General features: G+C 35.9%; 1 protein-coding gene across 1 annotated transcript; it reads right to left on the reverse strand.

The window, feature by feature from the left end:
* Positions 1–1307: 1307 nt before the first annotated feature.
* LOC123549629 (protein arginine N-methyltransferase 5-like) lies at positions 1308–18196 on the reverse strand. Its single transcript, XM_053546674.1, has 14 exons — positions 18074–18196; positions 13999–14130; positions 12885–12991; positions 11327–11540; positions 10390–10479; positions 10081–10149; positions 8476–8625; positions 7318–7376; positions 6773–6898; positions 6267–6442; positions 5477–5586; positions 3521–3614; positions 2376–2492; positions 1308–1408 (listed from the first exon to the last, which is right to left on the reverse strand). The coding sequence occupies exons 1-14, from the start codon at positions 18194–18196 to the stop codon at positions 1323–1325; spliced, it is 1653 nt and encodes a 550-aa protein (XP_053402649.1). The 3' UTR covers positions 1308–1322.
* Between the last annotated feature and the right edge of the window lie 5686 nt (positions 18197–23882).

Genomic DNA, 23882 nt, shown 5'->3' on the forward strand with positions numbered 1-23882 from the left:
AATTTAAGGAAAAATTGTTTTTCTCATTCTAGGTGTTATGGGCATTTTGATGTGGCAGGGCACCGCTTAGCAGACTGTCTGGTGCATTTATCAACACATTGACTATAGTTTTAATTTTCTGTTATTTTTTTTAATTTACAGGGCAATGTTTGTATTACAATGAATTTGAGATGGATACTAGTTATGCCTGTTGTTTTGGTTCTTGTTGTTGTTATTGTTGTTTATGTATTATTTTAGTTTCAGTAAATGTTCAAGAGCTCTTTCCGTTTCGGCCGGCATCAGGCCATCATCAGACATTCTGCCATGAATGTGACGGTGCTCTTTCCCTTTTTTTCTGTTTCTTTTCCTTGTAGGTGAACAACCGCCATGTTTCTAAGGCATTAAATTTTAGAAACACTGTTTTGCTGATGGAGCCTCATCAAGTTGTCCTTTCACGTACTCGTCCGAATACTGGCCTGAACTGCGGGCTTGATGATAAGCATATTCCAGCTTTGCTCGATTATTTTTTCTGCGGGTCTTGAACTTGGCTGTTTTTTGATGATTTCTGTGTCTCTGTGACCTCTTTGAAGTTGTTTTCAGATACCTTTTTGCCTGTGGTGAAAGAGCCAGTCCGGTAATGCTTTTGACTTTTTTTTCCACAGAAGCTTGCAATGAATTGTTCAGCTGAAGTGTTTTTGATGCCAGACTACCAGCAAAGTTTCTGGACAGGTTAATATCTTTCGGCATAGTAGATAGTACTGCCCTGTTGAACCCCTCACATTTCTGTGTTGAAGTGTTGTTTTTCACACTCATGATGGCACACTCACTGAATCATATCACGAGGGCACAGCCCCAGTGGTATAACACTACGCATTTTAGCGAAAAACAATGATTTTATTCAAGAGCAAATCACAGTTTCAGATAAATTATTTTGATTCTAGCATGTTATCAAGGGTTGTTATGTACATCCTTTGAATATTTGTCCATTTTGTATGTGTTTCTATCCAGTGCGCCGTTATGACATTTGAACCTATGACGTAATAACTGTAACATACAGACAGTGAATTGTTGCATAATAACACACAATTTTCAGTCTTCTTTGTTTATCAGGAAAACAAACCAGGTCATGTTAGAATAACAATTTGTGACACTGTGATCGATGCTATGAAAGTACATTTAGTGACCACAACAGATACATGTAGCTTTATAATCAACTCTTGACTAACCTTGTACGAGTTCATACAAAACAAATGAAGACATTAACAATTACTCAAGGTACCTGTGTCTCAGTAAGCCTGTCATATGAAAGCTAACATCTATTAAAATCAAGAAACAAAGACTGACTAATCTATCTGAAATATTACCTTGACTGGGAACAGAATTGGAAACCAACTGAACATGCCTGGTGAATGAGTTTCTGGTACTATACCTGAAATATAGGGTATAACACTTGTTTCATACATACAAACATCTTTTTAAAAATCTTTCTTTCAGCATGATTTATGTCTGTTCCTTTAACTATGTTTGCGGGCAGTTAACCTAACCAGTGTTCCTGGATTCTGTACCAGTACAAACCTGTTCTCCGCAAGTAACTGCCAACTTCCCCACACAAATTGTCAGAGGTGGAGGACAAACAATTTCAGACAAAGTCTTTTATCAAATTGTGACCCAGTTTTGAACTTGACCTAGATATCATCAAGGTGAACGTTCTGACCAATTTTCATGAAGATCTTTTGAAATATATGGCCTCTAGTGAGGTCACAAGGTTTTTCTATTTTTAGACCTACTGACCTAGTTTTTGAAGGCACGTGACCCAGTTTCAAACTTGACCTAGATATCATCAAGGTGAACATTCTGACCAATTTTCATGAAGATCTTGTGAAACATATGGCCTCTAGAGAGGTCACAAGGTTTTTCTATTTTTAGACCTACTGACCTAGTTTTTATCGGCACGTAACCCAGTTTCGAACTTGATCTAGATATCATCAAGGTGAACATTCTGACCAACTTTCATAAAGATCCCATGAAAAATGTGACCTCTAGAGTGGTCACAAGCAAAAGTTTACGGACTGACGCACGCATGGACGGACGACGGACACCGCGCGATCACAAAAGCTCACCTTGTCACTTTGTGACAGGTGAGCTAAAAAACTATGGAGAATGTACCTTATCATGTGATAAGACCTCGACATTTAATCTGCTGGTTTCAAAGATGGTTCAATAAAGTAGCTTTCTGAAACTTTCACTTAAAACAGATGAACCTAGAGCCTAGTCATATACCAGTATATTTATATATCTACTAGTATGTACATATCAAATTTTTTTCAAATATGATTAAGAAAGAGTGAGGCTTAAGAAAATATTTATTCATGTGTTATTTCATCTAAACTACTTACTAAGGTAAACATTTCCATAGAGTTTGGTATCAAAATATCCAGCAAATCCATGTAGAATACTTGTCTTATCAACATCAAACTCCATGGTCTTGTATCGTGTATTGTCTATAACTTCATCTAGATGATAGAACAAACTATGGACTAGTACCAATCTAGACAATACATAGGTAGTATAACAAACTGCGGATCCAGCTCTATTCTAGTGTATTCTTCATTTATATTCCTATACGATAGACTTCTGTTTAAGCCATGAAATATGTGTTCATTTAGTAATTTTTCATTTTTTTTTTTTTTTTAATAAACTGTAGTCAAATGTATATGGGGCGTCCCATGAGAAAACCCGTATTAGTGACAAAAAATTCAAAATTTAGATAATAACATATTCATAAAGAACATTCTTTTATCTTTCAAATCCGAAAATTTGAAGTGATTATCTTCACTATCTTAAGAGCTACAATGTTTTTAAGTTAGTCACCGAGGGTATTTTGAGACATGACGTTAAGAACGTCATGAAAGCAGTATGACGTCGTTATGCATGCCCTGTATTTTTTAGTCATTAATGGAACAAATTATGCTTAACACTTACTTAACATCATACATTTGAATATTTAGGAACAGTTTAAAGCGATTTTACTGAAAAATAACGTAACCGTATATTTTTAGTTTCATCACGAGCCTTTTATTTATACACCTCTATATTTTCATGACGCATGGGTGCTTTGGAATTTCCGTTGCCATGACAACATAAACAACATTTATATGAAAAATATGGTAGAATTTGATTTGTCTTAGATGACACAATTACAATATATTAGTTTCTAGTTTCTGGAGCAACATAAGAAAAACAGCGATTTTTCAGTATTTTACACTATTAATTATACAATAGTTATATCATGTCACTAATACAGGTTTTCTCATGGAATGGCCCATATGTTTTCTTTGTGTGTTTTTTTTTTCAAATTTATGCCGTAACATCATTTAATAAAGAAAATACATGTCTACATAACTTAAAAATAACTTTTTAAACGCAATTAAGTATTAAGCAAAATGTATAAAATATCAATAAAATGTAAAGTTACTCTTGACAGTTCCTAACAATCTGGAACTTTCTTGTTTACCAAAAAGCATAATAATGGAGATTATACCTCTGTTGGGATGTTTGAAGTGGAATACAGGTTTAGGTTCTGCCAGTATCTGACAATTGTGTAGTCTCACAACATATGGCATCTCAAAATTTGTCTGAAATTGAAATATCAAAATCTTTATGTATATCATAAGGAATGCCATTACATGTATTTAACAAGGCAGTCTGAAAGACAGCTAAATCCCCCACCATGGCTATGGATAGTGAAAGGGTAAACCTTTGATTTTAGCTGTGACCTTGTCCTTGAACTGACATGGCTGACTCATGAATTCTGCACAACGTCTTGATGAGGTGATCATTTGACTAAAGTTTCATGAAAATCCTTCAAGGGGTTTAGGAGATACAGAGCTGAAACCTTTGACCTTCAGTTGTGACCTTGACCTTGAGTTGACATGGCTGACTCATGAGTTCTTGATGAGGTGATCATTTGACCCAAGTTTGATGAAAATCCTTCAAGGGGTTTAGGAGATACAGAGTGGACACAAAATGGAAGGCTCAAACCCTTAGTTGTGACCTTGACCTTGAGCTGGCATGGTTGACTCATAATTTCTGCACATCGTTTTGATGAGGTAATCATTTTACCCAAGTTTTATAAAATTCCTTCAAGGGGTTTAGGAGATATAGAGCGGACACGAAATGGAAGGCTCAAACCTTTGACCTTCAGTTGTGACCTTGACCTTGAGCCGACATGGCTGACTCATAAGTTCTGCACATCGCCTTGATGAGGTGATCGTTTGACCCAAGTTTGATGAAAATCCTTTAAGGAGTTTAGGAGATATAGAGTGGACACAAAATGGAAGGCTCAAACCTTTGACCCTAAGTTGTGACCTTGACCTTGAGCCAGCATGACTGACTCATGGGTTCTGCACATCGTCTTGATGAGGTGATCATTTGACCCAAGTTTGATAAAATTCCTTCAAGGGGTTTAGGAGATATAGAACAAAATGGAAGGCTCAAACCTTTGACCTTGAGTTGTGACCTTGACCTTGAGCCGAGAAGGCTGACCCATGGGTTCTGCACATCGTCTTGATGAGGTGAACATTTGACCCAAGTTTCATGAAAATCCCTCAAGGAGTTTAGAAGACATAGAGCGGACACAAAATGGAAGGCTCAAAACCTTTGACCCTAAGTTGTGACCTTGACCTTGAGCCGGCATGGCTGACTCATGGGTTCTGCACATCGTCTTGATGAGGTGATCATTTGACCCAAGTTTTATAAAATTCCTTCAAGGGGTTTATGAGATACAGAGCGGACACAAAATAGCAGGCTCAAACCTTTGACCTTTGACCTTGACCTTGAACCGACAAGGCTGACTCATGGGTTCTGCACATCGTCTTGATGAGGTGATCATTTGACCCAAGTTTCATGAAAATCCTTCAAGGGGTTTAGGAGATATGGACTGGACACGATTTTGTTATGGACGGAAGGACGGACGGACACAGACCATTCCTATAATCCCTCCGCCACGGCGGGGGATTAACAAATATAAGTGCGATGTTTCCTCATGTTCCTGACAGGTAAAAAAATCAAAGTGACCATGAACTGGCCTTTCTTTAAAATATGGCTTTGCTTTAACATCTTCTGTTCATGGTGTTATTGAGACGACAATGTAGAGTTGCCTGAAATGTTAGGCAACCATCAGGCTAGCTGACTGAAGGTTAGTCAGTGAGCATTGGCACCTGTACTTGAATCATGTCCCTGGGCATCTGTGCTCTTCCACAACTTATAAAGCTGGGAAAATGCCTTTTAAACCTACTTGTCATTGCCTTTAAAGCAGTCCAAGGTATGTCAATAGAAAGGTTAACTGAATGTCATTTATGAAGACAAACTGAGTGGCATAATTGACCACTGTTTTATGGTATAGTTTACCCAAAACCACATTGCAAACTGAGATGAAAATATCTTTTTTACAGGTTTCAAATTTCCTACACATACATGTACCTATAAATACACTAACCTCTGGTGGTTTATCCTTATCTTTAGAAGATCTGACCTCGTTATACAGTTTAGATGATTGTAAAGGTGCTAGGTAGGAAGTATATTCACATGGAATACTTATACCGTCATCTGAAAATTGTAGAAATAAACATAAACCGTCATATTTATGAAATGTCAAGGACTTATATTTAAAATATGTATGTACAATTTTAACTTGTCTTCTCTACTTTTATATAACATATAAGTGGCGATATCCCCCAATTCCTGTCAATCTTCATATATTTTTAACTAAGTCATGTGTCATAACTATGGTCTGGCTGTGTGAAATCCCAACTAAAGCATTAGGAGCTCAACTTCACATGCTGAAAAACAACCGTGTGAGGTTTGATGACTCTAGGTCAAATAATTTTTGAGATATGCAAGACACAAGCACAGACAGACAGATGGACAAACAATGGTATGAAGGGCACAAAAAAGTGGGACTATCTTAAGCCAAAGTAAATTTTGGAAAGGATAACAAATAGTTCCCTAATAGAAAGACATGTGCATCTTCTTGTGCTCCTTATATGCCATTAACAGTATTAGTCTGTATGCAGCGAAGAAATTGCTTTTTTATTGCTGTCATTCAACTGTGTTCTGCTATTCTCTTCAATCTTAAGTTTTATGCTAAAAATAATACTATGTCTTCTATTTTTGTATTCTGGCCCTCTAAATGGCAGCCAGTACTACAAACGAAGAAATTCCTAAAATTTTCAGACCCATTTAAAACAAACAACTTAACAGTCCATCAGTTTTCCACTAATTCTAACCTTTTAGAAATCTCTGAGCACCATCTAAACATTCTGGGGAGAGTTCATTATCACCGAAGGAACCGAGGAGTTCACTGACAAGTATATCTGCCTTCTCCGGAGCGTTCCATTGTCTCATGTCACATGATATCACCTCTACTTTATCTCCCCACATCTCGTCACGCAGATTCTCTAAACTATGAAATAAATCATACCCAAACAATATAAATGTGATAGAATGTAATATTATGCCATGCGTTACAAAGATGTTATGAAATTTACCAATTCTTTGTGTATTTATAAGCATAGTTGTGACTGTAACTGGGGTTAAAGCCATTTTTCAGACAGTATTACAAACAGTTTCTGTACTCTGCTGCCCTCATTACAAAATAACCAACTTCATCAGATAGAAATGAAATACATTTACATGTAATATTTAGCAATGAGAGTTTGACTTCAAACAAAAAAGACACAAAGATGAAACAATTCTCATTTTACAGAAGGTTAAAGATACTAAGTCTACTTACGTAACAACAGCATTAGGATTTTTCTCCACAGCGTATACTTTTCTAATATTGCGGTCTGCCTGACTAGCTGCTGCCAATGAAGCTCGAACCAGAGGTCCTCTACCTGCACCCACCACCATCAACACCCTGAAGATTTGGAAGTATCACTACAAGCATGTGTTATAAATGTAGACAAAAAGTAAAATACACCAAGAATCAAGAATAACATACTACCTATTGAATAACATCAGGTATTTGTAAATTTGAAATGTTTACTAAAAATTCTTTTACCTATATACATTCTATTTCCTTCAAAAATCATTAAAAAGTTATGTTTTATTAACTAAAATACCCATAACATAAGGTTATAAATAATAAGTTTACTCTGATTTAAACATATTTAACAAATAACAGTTTAAGGAAAGTAAATAAATATGACAGTTTGACCACAATTTAATATCACTTCATAGAAATTTATTTAATTGTATAAATACAATTCTAGTAAAGATCTGAATGAATAAAATCAATGATTCAAGGTAAATGTACCTGGATAAAAATTAACTTACACAGATTCTGTATCTTTGTTCTCAGGTTTTATCTTGTCCAACAATGCACAATAAACAGCCTAGCAAACATATTACACAGAAATCAAAAAGTTCACAGTAAACAGCCTAGCAAATATATACCACTGAGAAATTAAGGAGTTCAGGCTCGGCACTGGTCACTCCGGTAAAGTTTGGTAGAAACTTGCCCAATAATGTAAAAGAAGTCGCCAAAACATCATAAAATTTGATGAATCAAGGGTCGTAACACCACAGAAAGTCATCAAACCAGAACATGCTTATGATAATTAAGCACAACTGGGTTTGGCGTTGATCACTTCCATTAAGTTTGGTGTAAATCTGCCTGATGGCGTCAGAGGAGTTGCGTTGACAAACTTTGTGACATACAGACAGATGGACAGAACTAATCAATAAATCTCTCCCACCACATATGGAAGACATGATTATGTCAAATCACAACATATTCCAATAGTTCCCTCAAACTATATTCAAGTGAGTGAAAAAACTGTGACAAAATGTAAGGGAAATGATCATCAGAAATACAAATGAAACATCTGGTTGTATGTCTTAGATATTCCATCAACTACCTAAGTAGTAAGCTGCAATATCAAAAGTATTTCTGTGGTACTTTCCCCAATATTGATAATACTGCAATAGCCTGACATGAGCACTGCAATGCTGAGCAATATACGCCCAAAGATGACCTCTAACCCCTAAGTGTGACCTTGACCGAGCCATCCGAAACATGCATTCTGCACATTGTCTCAACGTGGAGAACATTTGTGCCAAATTTCTTTAAAATCCTTCAAGCAGTTCAAGATTTACAGAGCAGACACAAAACAAAGTCATATGACCTTTGACCTCTAAGTGTGACCCTGACCTTGAAACGAGCCATCCAAAAATGTGCTCTGCATGTCGTCTTGATGTGGTGAACATTTGTGTCAAGTATCTTCCAAATGCTTCAAGGGGTTCAAGAGTTACAGAGCGGACAAGAAATTGCTAACAGACTGATGTACAGACGGACACCGGTTCATAACATATTACGTCCTTTCTGGCGTATAAAAAGACTCAATACTCAACTGTAATCACGACTGGCCAACATTAAGCATATATATCAGTACTGTACACAGCAAAATTCAGACACATTTTCTCAATACCTACCTTTTGATACTGGGAGTATTTTATTGGATCCTTTTCAAAGATTTCGTATGTCTGTGATTCGAGGTTGTCCATTAGGGGCTGTAGGGGACACTGCAAATAATCTTCATAACCCTTGGCAAACTGGGTCACTGTGTCTGGGGTTGGCAAAGTCTGAAATAAAGCGTAAGACAAAAAAAACTAAGTTAATGATAAAAGCTAACAGTTTTTGTCATTTCTCAGATGAGAAGATACATATATTTTGAAGTTTGATCAAATTGGCTTCATCTACTTTCCAAGACAGCAAATTTAAAGTCAACAATCATGTGAGGCTACCATATTGTCTACTTTTCCCAGTTAGTACACAGACAGAATAAACAATCCATCTACCTTAATCCATCTGACTATAAAACCTTTACTAAGGGTTTCACAAGGTCAGATATCGTATCTATAACAGTTTCTTAAACTTCTGCATGTGTTGAACACCAACAAAAAACATCTGTTGCGACAAAACATTTACTTATTAAATCTAACAAGACAACTGCCCAGCAATACATTTACTCTACTGGAAGGGGCATTTATCATTGCTACCACAGGCACCATTTTTGTTACATTTATACTTAAAACAATGAACTTGCATACTCTCCAATTAAACTACCATCTGTAAGTCAGGTTTCATGAAAAAATTTCTTGACCTTTAGAAGTTAACAAAGGATCTATCTGTTGTGACTGACAGATGGAAAGACAGAAAAACAAACAAATGGATGAAGGAACAAAATAAAATTATCTGTAAATTCTTCATATTGCTGTCTACCTATGTCCCGGTTTTCATGAACAAATCTCTTGTACTTTTAAAGTTATGACAGAATTCAACAGTTCAGACAAATAGAGGGACAGCAAGACTGATGAATTGAATGATGAACAGAGAAAATAAACTAATACACATGTTCTCCTCTTTGTCTTCTACCTGTTTACCAAATTTCATGAAAGAATCTCTTGTACTTTGTAAGTTATCGCATAATCACCTTTTCTCAAATATTTTGGTAATAGCTGAATTGGCAACATTACAGCAATAAAAGGAAAGGATGTACTTTTTCTCCATATATCTATCCATGTACAAAGTTTTAAGCAAAAAACTCTTGTGCTTTTTAACTTGTCACATAATCTTCTCTTTGCCATATTTTTAGACTATTTGTTGCCATAGTAAACCCATTTGTTGTTAAAGCAACAAAATAAACAGACATGCATATTCTCCATATTGCTGTCTATCCATGAAGCAAGTTTCATGAAAATGTTCAGCATAATGTAATAGCTTTGTTCATACATGTATAATGAATTTGTGTATGCTTGTTTGTTTTATTTAGCTTTTAGTCAATTCAAACCAACACAACTGAGGTCACACGGTAATTTTCCAGGGTCTAATGGTGACATGCCCCTCCAGAAATTATTTCAGGTTAGGGCAGGCTTCTATGTAGAACCATACACCTTCTGCAAACTGCTGAACAGATTCCTAATAAGCTGGATTTCAAATCAACAAAACAGAGAGGCAAGCAGTTCAAGGTCAGTGACTATTTAATGATTCACAACTATATTGTTACATAAAGATTTGATCATGTTTTGTTTTCTAACCTCTCTTCCCTGCCAAAGACAGTCTATTTCATCAGCTAATATATCGTTTCTAGGAGAACTGAAGACAGCCTGATAATAAATACAAACCTACTCTTTATATAAACTACATGCTTCAGGTTTTAGGCAATTGTATAAATTAATGTGACCCAAGATGTCAGAATGCTATCTACTTCTTATGATTAAATACGACAGAAAAATTTTAAATGGAGAAAAGTGATCTTGACACATTTTTAATATTTGTCAATTATTCCAACACTGAATATGAAAACAAACAGCAAATTTACTTTGGAATATTTGACAGCAACTTACCTGCCACAGATGATCCAGATACTGTTGGTAGGAGTGTATACCCTTGTCAGCATGTTTATTGGCACCAGTCAATATCAACTGTACATCCAACTGTAAATAAATTCAACATTGTATAGAACATAAATCATACAAGAAGGCCAACATGGCCCTAAGTCACTCACCTGACCTTGACTGTGTTATATATAAACTAGAATCATGCACAGATCCATTACCTTAAATAAGCCGCATAAAAATCCTTGATGTTATTTAGCATATTTACATAAACAAGGAGCTGCGTTCAATAAACGCTTGATGCCCCTGGTGGCATCCTTGTCGATACAAAGCAACCAAAGTCCAAAATGAGGTCAAGGTCAAACTGAGGTCAGGTGATGTTTAAAGATGAGGAATGGTCACAGGTTACATCTGTATTAGTATCAATTCATTCTTGTAAGCAGTACTGATGCTAAACCGAACGATCCCATTTGGTTAACCAAGTGATGGCACATATAAAGCAACCCAAGTCCAAAATGAGGTCAAGGTCAAGGCCAAACTGAGGTCAGGTGATGTCTGAAGATGAGGAATGCTCACAGGTTACATCTGTATTAGTATCAATTCATTCTATTAAGCGGTATTGATGCTAGACGAAACGGTCCCATTTGGTTAACCGAGAGATGGCACATATAAAGCAACCTAAGTCCAAAATGAGGTCAAGGTCAAACTGAGGTAAAGTGATGTCTGAAGATGAGGAATGGTCACAGGTTACATCTGCATTAGTATCAAGTCATTCTAGTAAGGGGTATTGATGCTAGAAGAAACGGTCCCATTTAGTTAACCTCGTACAGATGGACGGACAAACAGACAGGACAATCACTATATGCCTCCCGCATGAGTAGATGCCGGGGGCATAATAAGCTGCGTAAAAACTCCCAATCTAATTTTAATAGTATATTAGATCTACCTTAAATAAGCTGCGTAAAAATCCTTGATGTGCTTTAGAAAGGACTGGGTAGCCCTTCTTGTTGGTGAGAAAGAGACTTGTGGATAAAACCACAGCTTTAACTGGCTCAGACAACCATCTCTGTAAGACCTCTTCCTCTGGTAAATCCTCAGTTATTTCTAGAGCTACACTTATACGTTTGTTTGTGTCACACATTGTCCGGAATGTATTCCACCTGTATAATGAAGAATGCACTGAGTCAAAACCTACATACACAAAGGTTCTGCTAGTGAAAAGACCAATAATAATAATATCTCATCCTGAAATCTTGATAATTAGTTATAATGTTTCAGAAAACACTAAATTGAATAGTATTATAACAATCCCGTCAATTGTTATAAAGTGTGAGTTTATGCATTGACAACTGCTAAATTGCAAGAGTGTGTCTAAATAAGGACGCTGGTACCCCCACTTTTTGTCACTGTATGATGCATGTTACTTGTTGACAATGTAAAATGAAATACTAATATACTTTAAAACATCATCAAGAAACACAAAATAAAAGAAACCAAGAACTCAAAAACATTTCTTTTTGGAAGGGTGGTGGGTAGCGGTTCGAAATGGGCAAGGGAGCTGGTAAATCCACAATAAAATCCCAGATGAACAATCACGTATGTTGAGAAACATTCCTTTAAAGTTTTATTATTCCAGATCAACTACTTTTTGAGGAACGTGCAACAAAATCTTCAAGGCCCTAAATGCATATTTTTGATAATGTCAAGGGCCATAATTCTGGCTGAACTGAGTAGAAATTTAAACAAAACCCAGATACACACTTTCAGATGATGAATAACAATTCTATTTGCTTTAATATCTCAATTACCTTTTGAGATATATATGGCACAAACCTATCACACCTTCATGACTTTTTTTGTATATTTTTGACCATGCCAAGGGACACATTAACTCTGGTCAGACTCAATGATATCCCCTAAAAACTTAGATACACAACTTCACCCACTGGATAATTCTTGTACAAGGTTTCATGGCTCTGAGTCAAATACTTTTTGAGATAAATGAAGTTTTTAGAGCCTTTATGCATGTTTTTTAAGTAAAGAGCCATAACTCTGGTCTAATTGAGTAAAATCCCTAACAAATTCTTTAGTGCACAATATCGCATGCTTTATAACAATTGTTTTATGTTTCTTGTTTCTAGGTCAAATACTTTTTGCGAAATGTAGGTCACAAACTTTTAGGCCTTTTATACATATCTTTTACTAAGTCAAGGGTCATAACTCTAACCTGAGTGAATTCCCAAATAAACTGCTGTATCAAGGTGGCACTGGCAGTTGGTCAAATAGAAAACAATATTCAGTGAACCAAAGCCTAACCAAAAGTACACTGACAATTTCTATTGGATAAATCACTGGCTTTGGCAGAGTCCACTTACATTATTTGGACCACCAGTGAATGTAATATTACTAGATCTTTTGCACTGATACGACTTTAAACTTTATTGTTCATTTTATTTATAAACATATATAAATTAACTACTGCTGAAACAAATAAGAAATATTACCATTCCCACGAGTCCTCTGTAGCCCGTTCTTCAGTCATTGGTTCCTCGTCAAACAAATCCTCCACACAGTCTACTGGGGCTTTCAGTGGTACATGCACCCAAAATTGCTGTAAATTGGAAACCATTTAGGTTTAATATACTTGCATATCTTTTACTTTTGTGGACATACAATTCCATGACTTTTGCCAAAACTGCTACAGGAATTTCTATTCTGAGTGAAGGTTTCAACATTTGAAGATAAAATGAACAGGCATTTTATTTGTGCACTGATTTTGTTGATTTAGGCAATCATGAAATGAAATTCAATAGGCAATCATGAAATGAATGAAATTCAATGTAAGTCCCCCTGGAATATTCTAAGTTTCTTTGGTCAAACAAGAAAAGCTCTCTAAACCATGATTAACCTTCAGCCTGCTGGTGGCAAGTGATTCTGCCTTTGCGACCAGTGCAGACCAAGATCAGCACGGACTATTCAGTCAGTAAATTTTTAGTGAACACCCCTTTGATAAACAAGTGGTACGGCCCAAATTGAATGATAGACCAGTCCATTTTAGAAATTTAGCAGGGTAAAATTAAAACAGATACTTATAAGGCAGGGAGACACTCACAAAGATTGATGGTAAGATTTTCATTTATCTGCTGAAAGTAACTACTGAGTAAATATTTATTCAGTAAAACTTTCAATTTACCTGCTGAAAGTAACTACTGAGTAAATATTTATTCAGTAAAACTTTCAATTTACCTGCTGAAAGTAACTACTTGAGTAAATATTTATTCAGTAAAACTTTCAATTTACCTCCTGAAAGTAACTAATGAGTAAATATTTGTTCAGTAAAACTTTTAATTTACCTGCTGAAAGTAACTATTGAGTAAATATTTATTCAGTAAAACTTTTAATTTACCTGCTGAAAGTAACCGCTGAGTAAATATTTGTTCAGTAAAACTTTTAATTTACCTGCTGAAAGTAACTAATGAGTAAATATTTGTTCAGTAAAACTTTTAATTTACCTGCTGAAAGTAACCGCTGAGTAAATATTTGTTCAGTAAAACTTTTAATTTACCTGCTGAAAGTAACCGCTGAGTAAATATTTGTTCAGTAAAACTTTTAATTTACCTGCTGGAAGTAACCGCTGAGTAAATGTTCATTGAGACATCTTGCCAGATTTGTTATCTTCCGGCTCTTCAAGTACAACATGACAGCCGGCATACCAAGATGTGTCGCATAGTTCAGCTCTTCCTTCAGAGCCTGAAATATATTTCACTAGATTATATAAAATACACAACACATTAACTTCAAATTCTGTAGTTACATGTCTAATGAATAGTCTGAACTCATAACAAAATTGATGCGAAGAAGCCATCCAGTTGGCTTACGAAAGGTTAGTGGTTCTACCCAGGTGCTCACTTGTTATGAAATAATGCATGGAGGGGAAACTGGGGTCTTCCTCCACCATCAAAGCTGGAAAGTCACCATATGACCTAAAATTGTGTCAGTGCAACGTTAAACCCAACAAAAGAAACATAACAAAATTATGAAGAATTCAAGACATTGAGAATTTTACTAAATTCTGTCTTAGATGTTATTATCAAACGTAATATTTTTTCTAATGCAGATAAAATGTCCCTTTAATGTATTTTTTTTCTTTTTATATAATTATATAATAAAAATTTTCCTGAGCCACAAATTTTAAATCAGATAGCAAATGATAGCATATGATGTTGTTTTTTGCGTATTTCAACAATATCAAAACAAGAGCTCATAAAAACCCCTAAATGCCCCCCCCACTTGATGCATTAAATTTACTTCCCAAAAGGAACAAAAATTTTTTTGGGTTTCATGTTTTACTTTCTGGGTAAACATGACCCTGCCCTTTTTAAACCCTTTACTGACCTAAAAATCATTTAGGGGTCATCTGCTGGTCATGATAAACCCCTTTTTAAAGTTTGTCATCTTCCCCCAAAATCTTCTCAAGTTATCATCTGGAAATGGTTTAACTGTTTTGGCCCACGGGGACCTTGACATGGGACCTCAAAATCAATGGGGGTCATCTGCTGGTCATGTTCAAACCCCAAAAAGTTTCATGATCCTAGGAAAAGTGTTCTCAAATATTGTGGGAAAAGGGTTTTTAATGTTCCATTTCACCGTGAGCTAGCCTTTTAAACCGACTAAACCTCAAAATCAACGGGGGTTATCCGTGTTCTTGCCCGACCCCCTTTATCGCTTTCATGACCCTGGGCCCCAAGTGTTCTCAAGTTATCGTCCGGGGAAACTTTTTAAACTTTTCCCGGGTTTACTTTTGGCCTTGACCTTTATCCTACTGATCTCAAAATCAATAGGGGTCATCTGTGGTCACGATAAACCCCCCTATCAATTTTCATGATTTTGGGCCCAAAGCGTTTTTTGAGTTATTTTCCCGGGGAAAAGGGGATTGCTAAGGACAGACGCCCGCCCTTTACGGCACAATGATTGCCGAATCTGCAAAAAGTAAAATATAATAAAGCTAAAAATTAGAATGTTACTATTGTCCATTCTTTTGAGTGTAGGTGCAGTCCCCAATGATCTATGTGGTTATTCCACTGCGAAAGGCACCGCCCAGTCATTTTAAATCTTTTTAAAAAAGTTAAAAACCTGATACAGCAGTTTCCCTTACCTTTTCAATAAATTGAAATTTTATGGGTGCTTTGGGTTACAGTTTTTTTTTTAATTTTTAACCTTTTCCCTGAGTTTTTCCCTGATGTCACCCACTTTAAACAAGCTGTAAACCGGGTGAGGTTTTCCCTAAAATTAGGCTACTCCAGTCTAAAATAAACAACTTTAAAAAAAATCTTTTTCTACTTACTGACATTAAAGATTAGCTACATTTGTACATTAAAAACAAGAAACATTTTATAAGAGTTTTTTTGATGAAAAAAAAAAACAACAATAATTCCCAAAAAAAACCCTTAAATTTAAACCCCTTACAATGCAAAATTTCTATAAAAAAATTTTGTCCATTTTCCTTTATGGACAGTACCATTAAAGGTTAATAGGTGTGCTTACAAAAAAGATACGGGGACGGGGAAGGTAAACAGTGCAGTTCTTGATCAAACTCAGGATTTTAAAGGTGATCATGATCTACAGGGTTCGCAAAGGCAGGGGAAATCATGTTCGTGTAGTGTGAAAAGGGGTTTTAAAATTAACCTGTGTTTTTGGTTTTCATGTAAAACTATCAGACAAAATGTCATTTAGACGGGGAATTCAATGGCAGGCTGGTTAAAAAATTTGTAGTCTATAAACTAAACCCTAACAGAAAAGGTCCTTCTTAATTTTTAAGTTTTTAAAAAGAAGAACATTTTTATTAATTCTGTTTTTTTTATAGAAAAATTTTCTATTTTAAATATTTGTTTTTTTCCCTTTGTATTTGCTATAATTTTTTTCCCTTATGTTCTTTTGGTTTAAATTTTAACAAATGATAAAATGCACTTTTTTCCCTTCTTAAACAAGAGCTGTCTCCATAGGATGACACATGCCCCGATGGCCTTTGAATGAAAAGTTTTGGCCATGTTAAGGGTTTTGGGGCCTTTGGGGCTACGGACCCCGGGTCTTGCGCGCGAATTTTCGTCTTACTGTGGTTTCCATTATGCCCGTTTTTTTGAAAATTCCCTTCCTTTGGGTGACAAAGATATGGAACCCGGGCACGCCCATCAATGCACTATCCTTTAAAGTCTAAATGTGACCCCTTTACCTTTGAGCTAGGACCCGGGTCTTGCGGGACTGTCGTCTTACTGTGGTAAACAATTTATGCCAAATTATTTGAAAATCCCCCAACGATGACAAAGATTTGGACCCGGGCACGCCCCCCAATGCACTATCCCTTTTTGTCTAAATGTGACTTGACCCTTTTAGCTACGGTCTTGCGCGCGACACGTCGTCTTACTGGGGGTACCTTCATTTCCCCGTTATTTGAAAAAACCCTCCAAACGAGCAAAAAATATGGACCCGGGCACGAAAATTTCGGACAGATGGCAGCGGTTCAAAAACTATATGCCTCCCCCCGGGGGAAAAAAATCCCTGGGAAATATCAATTTAAAACCCCTTTTAGGCTGCAATTTAAAAAAACCTTTGTTTTTTGTCTCCGGGGTCCCGAATACTTTTTAAAGTTGGGTAGGTAGGTTTGGGGAGGCAATTCTTTTTTTTTTTTTTTTTGGGGGGGGATTAAACTTTTCCCCGGGAGTTTTGGATGTTTCTTAAAAATTATTTCTTCTGTTTTAAAAAAAAAAGGCCCAAATTTTGCTATGTTGTATAAAAGGATTTAAAATTTTTAAAATTTCAATTTTTAAAATTTCTTAATTACATTTTGGGTTACTTTAAATTATGCGGCACTTGATATCGCATTTTAAAAATAAAAATTTGACCGCATTGTCCCAAAAAAAAACTTTTGGGGGCAGCCTTTTTAAACAAAGGGAGGAAAAGGGGTACAGCAAACAAAAAATGTTTTTTAATTTTTGGCCCCCTTTCCCTGCCCCAAAAAATTTTTTAAAAACTTTTCCGCATTTTAATTTAGACAGTACCCTTAACTGTTAAAAAGGGGGTTTCTTACCAAAAAAAAATATGACTGAAAGGGGAAAAAGGGGCAGTCATGATCGGGGTGCAGGGGTGTCAGGTGATCATGATCTTTCAATGGTCGTATTGGGAGGATCAAAAAAAAACGTGCCGGGATGATAAGGTTTTTACCAGACCAGAAGAAATTGCAGTTTGTAGTCCTGCAAATTTTCCCCCAAAAAGTTAAAGAAAACAACCCGTTTTCTATCTATTAAAACCTCCATGGTAAGGCATTTGTCAGAAAAGATTTAGGGCCCCCGGTCTTGACTTGGGAGGCCTTGAATGCATTCTCGTTTTTAAAACGTGGGTTACTATTGGGAAGACACAAAATCAAATCTGAAATAATGAAAAAACATTTCATATTACTGGATTGGTATTATAAATGAAAAATTTTTGGGAAGAAGTTTTTGCAAACAGATTAAGGGAAAAATTTGGGGTTTTGGGAAAATTTTAAACTTAAAATTTTTAGAAATTTATTTTGTAGTTGAACTGGTAGGATTTTTCCCAATTTGCCCACAAAAAAACTGAGAATTAAATTTTTGTCCCGGCCCGCATGCCAGTCCTGGTTGTTTTTTTTTTGGCATTAATTTTTTTTTTCTAGAACTACACATAAAACATTAGCTCTATCAACACCAGATCTATAAAGTGTCATTACAAAACCCTCGAGTATTACAAATGCCGCCCAACCCACATCAGCTAGTAAATACTGTATCAGATTATTTTCTTTCATTTTTACCCCAGTCTGTAATTTACACACTTTTTTCCTTCATTTTAAGTATTTTTGTTATAACCATTTTTGAATTGTCCCGGTTTTTCCTGGCTATTGGTTTGAAAGTGCAACACCAAACAAGCTCGGATAGATTCTCGTATTTATTGGACAAGCAATCTGTGTTTAAACACATGGAGTATGTATCTTTACTTTTTATTCCATTGATAGTAGTGATTTCCCGATTGTCACCGACAATCGAATAATCGTCGCTAATTTTTCCAGGTCAGCGACAATCGATCGTGTGAGATGCAATCGATTGTTGGGTAATAATAGATCTATTTTCCATGTATTAATTTACTTAACGTGCTGAATAGGGCTACACATATTCAGGACCCGATTCCGACGACGGGAGTTGTTCCGCCATTTTACCAAAATTTTTGGTCAAGGAAGAGCACTTGTTTGCATTGAATTAAATACCGGGAACTTGGATAACTTTCTGTTCCTGTAAGTTCGGATAGTATGTGAAGCAATTGTTTACCAACAAAAAAGTGAGAAAAATCGAGGGGAAATATAATTATATTCTTGTTTAAATGGATTTGTCACACATCACAAAAGATAGTTAGAATCAACTATTTGACTGATTGTAAGATGCTGTCATGAATATATTACAATCATAATTTCTCAAACAATTATACAAAGAAATATTAATTTCAGTTTCAATCTTTTTTCTCTGCATAATCTTTTCAATCTGCCCCGAGGATAAAACTACACTGATATTTCACAAGTCAAATAAACATGTCAAAATATTACAATAACAAAATTTTCTTACCCTAAAAATTTATAAAAGTTAAAACATCCTATTAATCCAGTAACCCTAACTGCCATAAGAAATTCAAAAGATTTGTAATATTTGCAATACACAGTGTTACATCACACCCAGATGTAACCCCTTCTACCTGTCAATCAAAATTCTTAAACTTCAAACAGAGTACCGCTTTGATCTTTGACATGAATGTACTGCTGATGTGATGCACTATTCTTTAGATATCTCTGTAGGTCACTCGTGGTGTGATTTAAAAAAAAAAAAGTATTGTGGACTCGTTGGTTTTTAAAAGCAGAAATATAATTCTTGGAGATATATGTGCCAACAGCTAGTGTGTGTGTGTGTTTTTTTCATTTTACTGTAAATATTTTTGTTTTGAGTGTGTGTGTACAAACAGTTGGGAGGAAATAGAAAATAAGAAGTATGAAATAAAGATCACTGTTTTTGTTTTGGAAAAATCTGCTTTTCAAGATGGTTTTTTTTTAGATATTTTGTTGATAGTGGAAAAAGCTCTTAAAGAATGGTGACCAATGTATTTTATTTCACATTTCCATTTTAATTATTGTCCTGAGATAATCACATCAATATACCAAGGTTGAAGAAAATTGTTAGTTCGAAATGTGTGACAATACAATTTTACAGACAAATACTGATTCTTGTTGTTTTGAATGTTACTCTTACAAGTCATTACATGTACATTTTGTATACATTTCAACTGAAATAAATTAAAGAACAATATATTGTCATTACTGTTCTTGTGTGCGTAGACGGTGGTGAAACCAATTAACAGTACCATGTATAATATATATATATGAGCGTTTCAATCAATAATCAATCAATTGTACCCTTCCGATTCGATAATCGACTGCACTTTGGGTCCGATTATAAAACACTAATTGATAGTAAATGGCAATTTTTAAAACATGTTCAATTTGTAACAAAACATATTCAATGTTTGAATGCTCAGTGTGTTTCAAAAGACTAAAGCAGTACTATCGACTGACATTTGGTAGGGGTGGAAAAGGGAGGCCGGGGGAGAGGCTTGACCTCCTACTCCAAGAGTCTGCGACTTCCATCACAAAAACAGATCCATTCAGATTCATCATTGGAAATATATTAATGTGTCTCCTTTAACTGTCCCTAGGAATACATCAAATATATGACAATCAGGCTCTGGAATGGCTAACTTTAAATTAAAGTAAAGTATTAAATTAACGCACAACTGAAAGAAGTTTATCTTTACGATAATGTTCATATAGACGAAAATTTGATACACCCGAACATGGGTAAAATTTTAAGATTTTCTTATCAGTAAACACAAGCTTCATTTCATTGTATATTATGTTAAAATATAAAATAAGATTACCCTGCTTTGCAAGCAGTATCTAAAGCAGTATTGATATCTGGAACACAGTGGAAGTCTCTTCCGCAAGAAACACGTGCAGCCATTCTTCCTGGCATTTTTCTATCGTTACACCGGGTTTGAGTAAAACCTAGTTTGTACGTACTTTACCGTAATGAGAATAAGGTGAGACTCCTCTCTCTGTAGAGGTCTATTAAAATCGGTCAAATCCTTTAACATTACCTAAGACATAAACTGAAAATAAAAATTCATGATAAGTAAAAAGTACTAAATGTACTGTATATGACTACTGTACAGAATTATTAGCAGATTAGGAAACTATACAAAATTATTTCTTCTGAATAAAGGTCAGCTAGGAGTCTTGATAAACTGTATAGCTGACCTTCCTAAAGGAATGAGACAGCCATTCAAAGTTAAAACATAAATACATACAAAGTGCGTACATTTGAAAATATGTAGAATCTACCTGGCGCTGATGAGTATAAACTGTACTGGAGAGTGTCGCTCTGTAGTCGGACAGAGCAGCCATGAAAACTTCCAGAGTTTGGTGATGTGTATTGGAAGCTAATTCCAATGTAATGCAGTGCGTGTTGTAAACACTGCACACAGCTGTGTTATCTTGAATAGGAAGCCCAGTCTACGATCCTGTATGCACTGCCAGCAAAGTTCCTTTGACATGTTCAGCATAATGTATGTATAACTTTTGACCAACATTTTAGATTTATGACTCCATTCTATACATCTGCAACATAACTGAGTGCAAAACGTTCTAAGGTCTTGTACATGTTGGCCTAGTCAACATACTCAAGTGTATGTCCATACAAGTACATTGTCTCCAAAATCTCTTGTCTATGGCATATATGAACGACATGGAATTTCTCTGGATGGAAATTTATCTGTCATCTAGCTTTCCAGTCTTCCAGTGTCATGAGATCCTTTCGGAGTTCCCTTACATCCTGGTTTTTATTATCACTCCATTATCAGCAGACAAGTGCCTGCTGTTGTTACCTCTGGAATAAGAAGGGGCCAAGGATAGTACCATGTGGCACACCAGAAATAACGTTAACTTGTGATGAGACTACTCTATCCAGTAGTACCTGCTTTTTCTTGTAGCTGAGGGAGGTCCCTGCTTACTGGCAGGCGTTGTGTTGTACCCCATAGTAGTTCAGCTCATGTAGGATGGTCTCATGTGGGACTTTTTGTCAGTTTTTTTGGAATGAAACTAGAATGTGTCTGTAGGACACAGGGCGTGCCCCAACTGTTATATTTGTCACAAATAAAGGGCAATAATTCAAATGTTTGCAGCCTTAGGGATTCATTATTCTAGGCCATATGCTTTTTGAGCTATGAGAATCACAAACAAAAATCCACTATTTTAAGGGCCGTAACTCTGTAATTAGTGGTAAGATCTCAAGAAGAATGCCAAGTGCACAAGGTCACATCATGATAAAGACTCATGCAAGGTTTCATGAATTTACATCAAATACTTTTTAAGTCAGAACGTCATTAGGCGAAAATGTGCAATTTTTTACAATTTCAGAGGTCCATAACTTTGAAAATAGGGGGTGGAACCAGACGAAAAATAGGAGGTGCGCAAGTTAATATCATGATAAAGACTCATGCAAGTTTTTCTTCATTTATATCAAATACTTTTTTAGCTAGGCCCGTCAAGAGGTGAAAATGTGCATTTTTGACCATTTCAGGGGCCATAACTCTGGAAATAGGGGACGGAGTGAGACGAAATATAAGAGGGACACAAGTACATATCATGATTAAGACTCATGCAAGGATTCATCAATTTATATCAAATACTTTTTGAGCTAGGCACGTTACAAACTTTTTTCGGACAGACGCATGCACGGACATGACCAATTCTATATGCCCAAAAATGCTAGTCTTGCATACAAATTATTTCAATATCTGACCAGAGTATATTTTTTTTTATAAAACAAGAGAGCCAAGATGGCTCTACGTCGCTCACCTTAGTAACACACAATAACAGTGTTAACATGTTCGACCTAGTGACCCAGTTTTTGACACCACATGACCTAGTTTCAAACTCGGGTTTTCAAGGAGATAAACCAAGTTTCATAAAGATCTGAGCAAAAATTGGGCATCTAGAGTGTAAACAAAATTTTTCTTGAATTTCGCCTAATGACCTAGTGTTTGACCCAACATGACCTAATTTTTAACTCGTCTGAGATTTCATGGACACAAATATTCTGACCAACTTTCATTAAGATTGGACCAAAAATGTGGCCTCTTAAGTGTAAACAAGCATTTTTCTTAGACCTAGTGACCTAGTTTTTGACCTCACATGACCCAGATTAGAACTTCCATAGAGACAAACATTCTGACACAGTTTCTTGAAGATTGGAGCAAAAAAGTGGCCTCTAGAGTGTAAACAAGCTTTTCCTTTGATTTGACCCCACGTGACCAAGATTCGAAATCATCCGAGACGTTGTGATAACAAACATTCTGACCAAGTATTTAGATGGTGGGCTATTCAAATCACTCTGCTTCCGTGGTCCTTCCATCCCTCGGTCCTTCCATTAACAATATCTCGTTATCGCATCTCCTCAGAAACTACTGGGGGATTTTGACCAAACTTTGTCAGAATGATGTATGTGTACCCTAGGTGTGTCCCCCTGAAAATCAGACTGGTTCAACAATTTTTGAATGAGTTTTGGCCCTTTGTTTATTTTTATAATTTACATAGATTTAAATAGGGAAAAACTTTGAAAATCTTCTTGTCAGAGGGCCGTGGGGTTTGATATTTGGTATATAGCATCATCTAGTGGTCCTCTACCAAGATTGTTCAAATTATTTTCCTAGGGTCAAATATGGCGCCGCCCCGGGGGTCACATGTTTATATAGATTTATATAGGGAAAAACTTTGAAAATCTTCTTGTCCAAAACCACAGGGCCTAGGGCTTTGATATTTTGCATGTGACATCATCTAGTGGTCCTCTACTAAGATTGTTCAAATTATTCCCCTAGGATCAAATATGTCCCCGCCCAGGCCAGGGTCACATGGTTTATATAGACTTGTATAGGAAAAACTTTAAAAATCTTCTTGTCTGAAACTGGAAGGCCCAAGCTTTTGATATTTGGTATGTTGCATTGACTAGTGGTCCTCTACCAAGATTATTCAAATTATGCCCCTTAGTTGAAAAGAGGCCCCACCCAGGGGGTCCCAAGTTTTACATACATAGGAAATAAAGTTTAAAAATCTTCTTGTCTGAATGTTCAAGGTCTAGGCCTTTGATATTTTTTATGTATCATTGCCTAGTTGATCTCTAACAAGATTCCGAAATGAAATTTGACCTTGATTTTGACCTAGTGACCTACTTTCACATTTCTCAAGGTACAGCCTTCAAATTTGAACCGCATGCATAGTTTTGTGTACCGAAATGAACTTTGACCTCGATATTGACCTAGTGACCTACTTTCACATTTCTGTGGCTACAGTCTTCAAACTTGGCCCACATGCATAGATTTGTGTACCGAAATAAACTTTG

This window comes from Mercenaria mercenaria, chromosome 6 (assembly GCF_021730395.1).
Source record: "Mercenaria mercenaria strain notata chromosome 6, MADL_Memer_1, whole genome shotgun sequence".
Taxonomy (NCBI): domain Eukaryota; kingdom Metazoa; phylum Mollusca; class Bivalvia; order Venerida; family Veneridae; genus Mercenaria; species Mercenaria mercenaria.

What these genes read in the sequence shown, in the direction of transcription:
- LOC123549629 (XM_053546674.1), bottom strand. Translation starts at nt 18,196, where the DNA reads ATGAAAGAAAATAATCTGATACAGTATTTACTAGCTGATGTGGGTTGG. An exon ending in GTCTTTGGCAGGGAAGAGAG is followed by an intron (nt 8,626 to 10,080) that starts GTTAGAAAACAA and finishes GCTTTATTTCAG; the next exon opens with ACTTTGCCAACCCCAGACAC. An exon ending in AACAAAGATACAGAATCTGT is followed by an intron (nt 6,899 to 7,317) that starts GTAAGTTAATTT and finishes CCAAATCTTCAG; the next exon opens with GGTGTTGATGGTGGTGGGTG.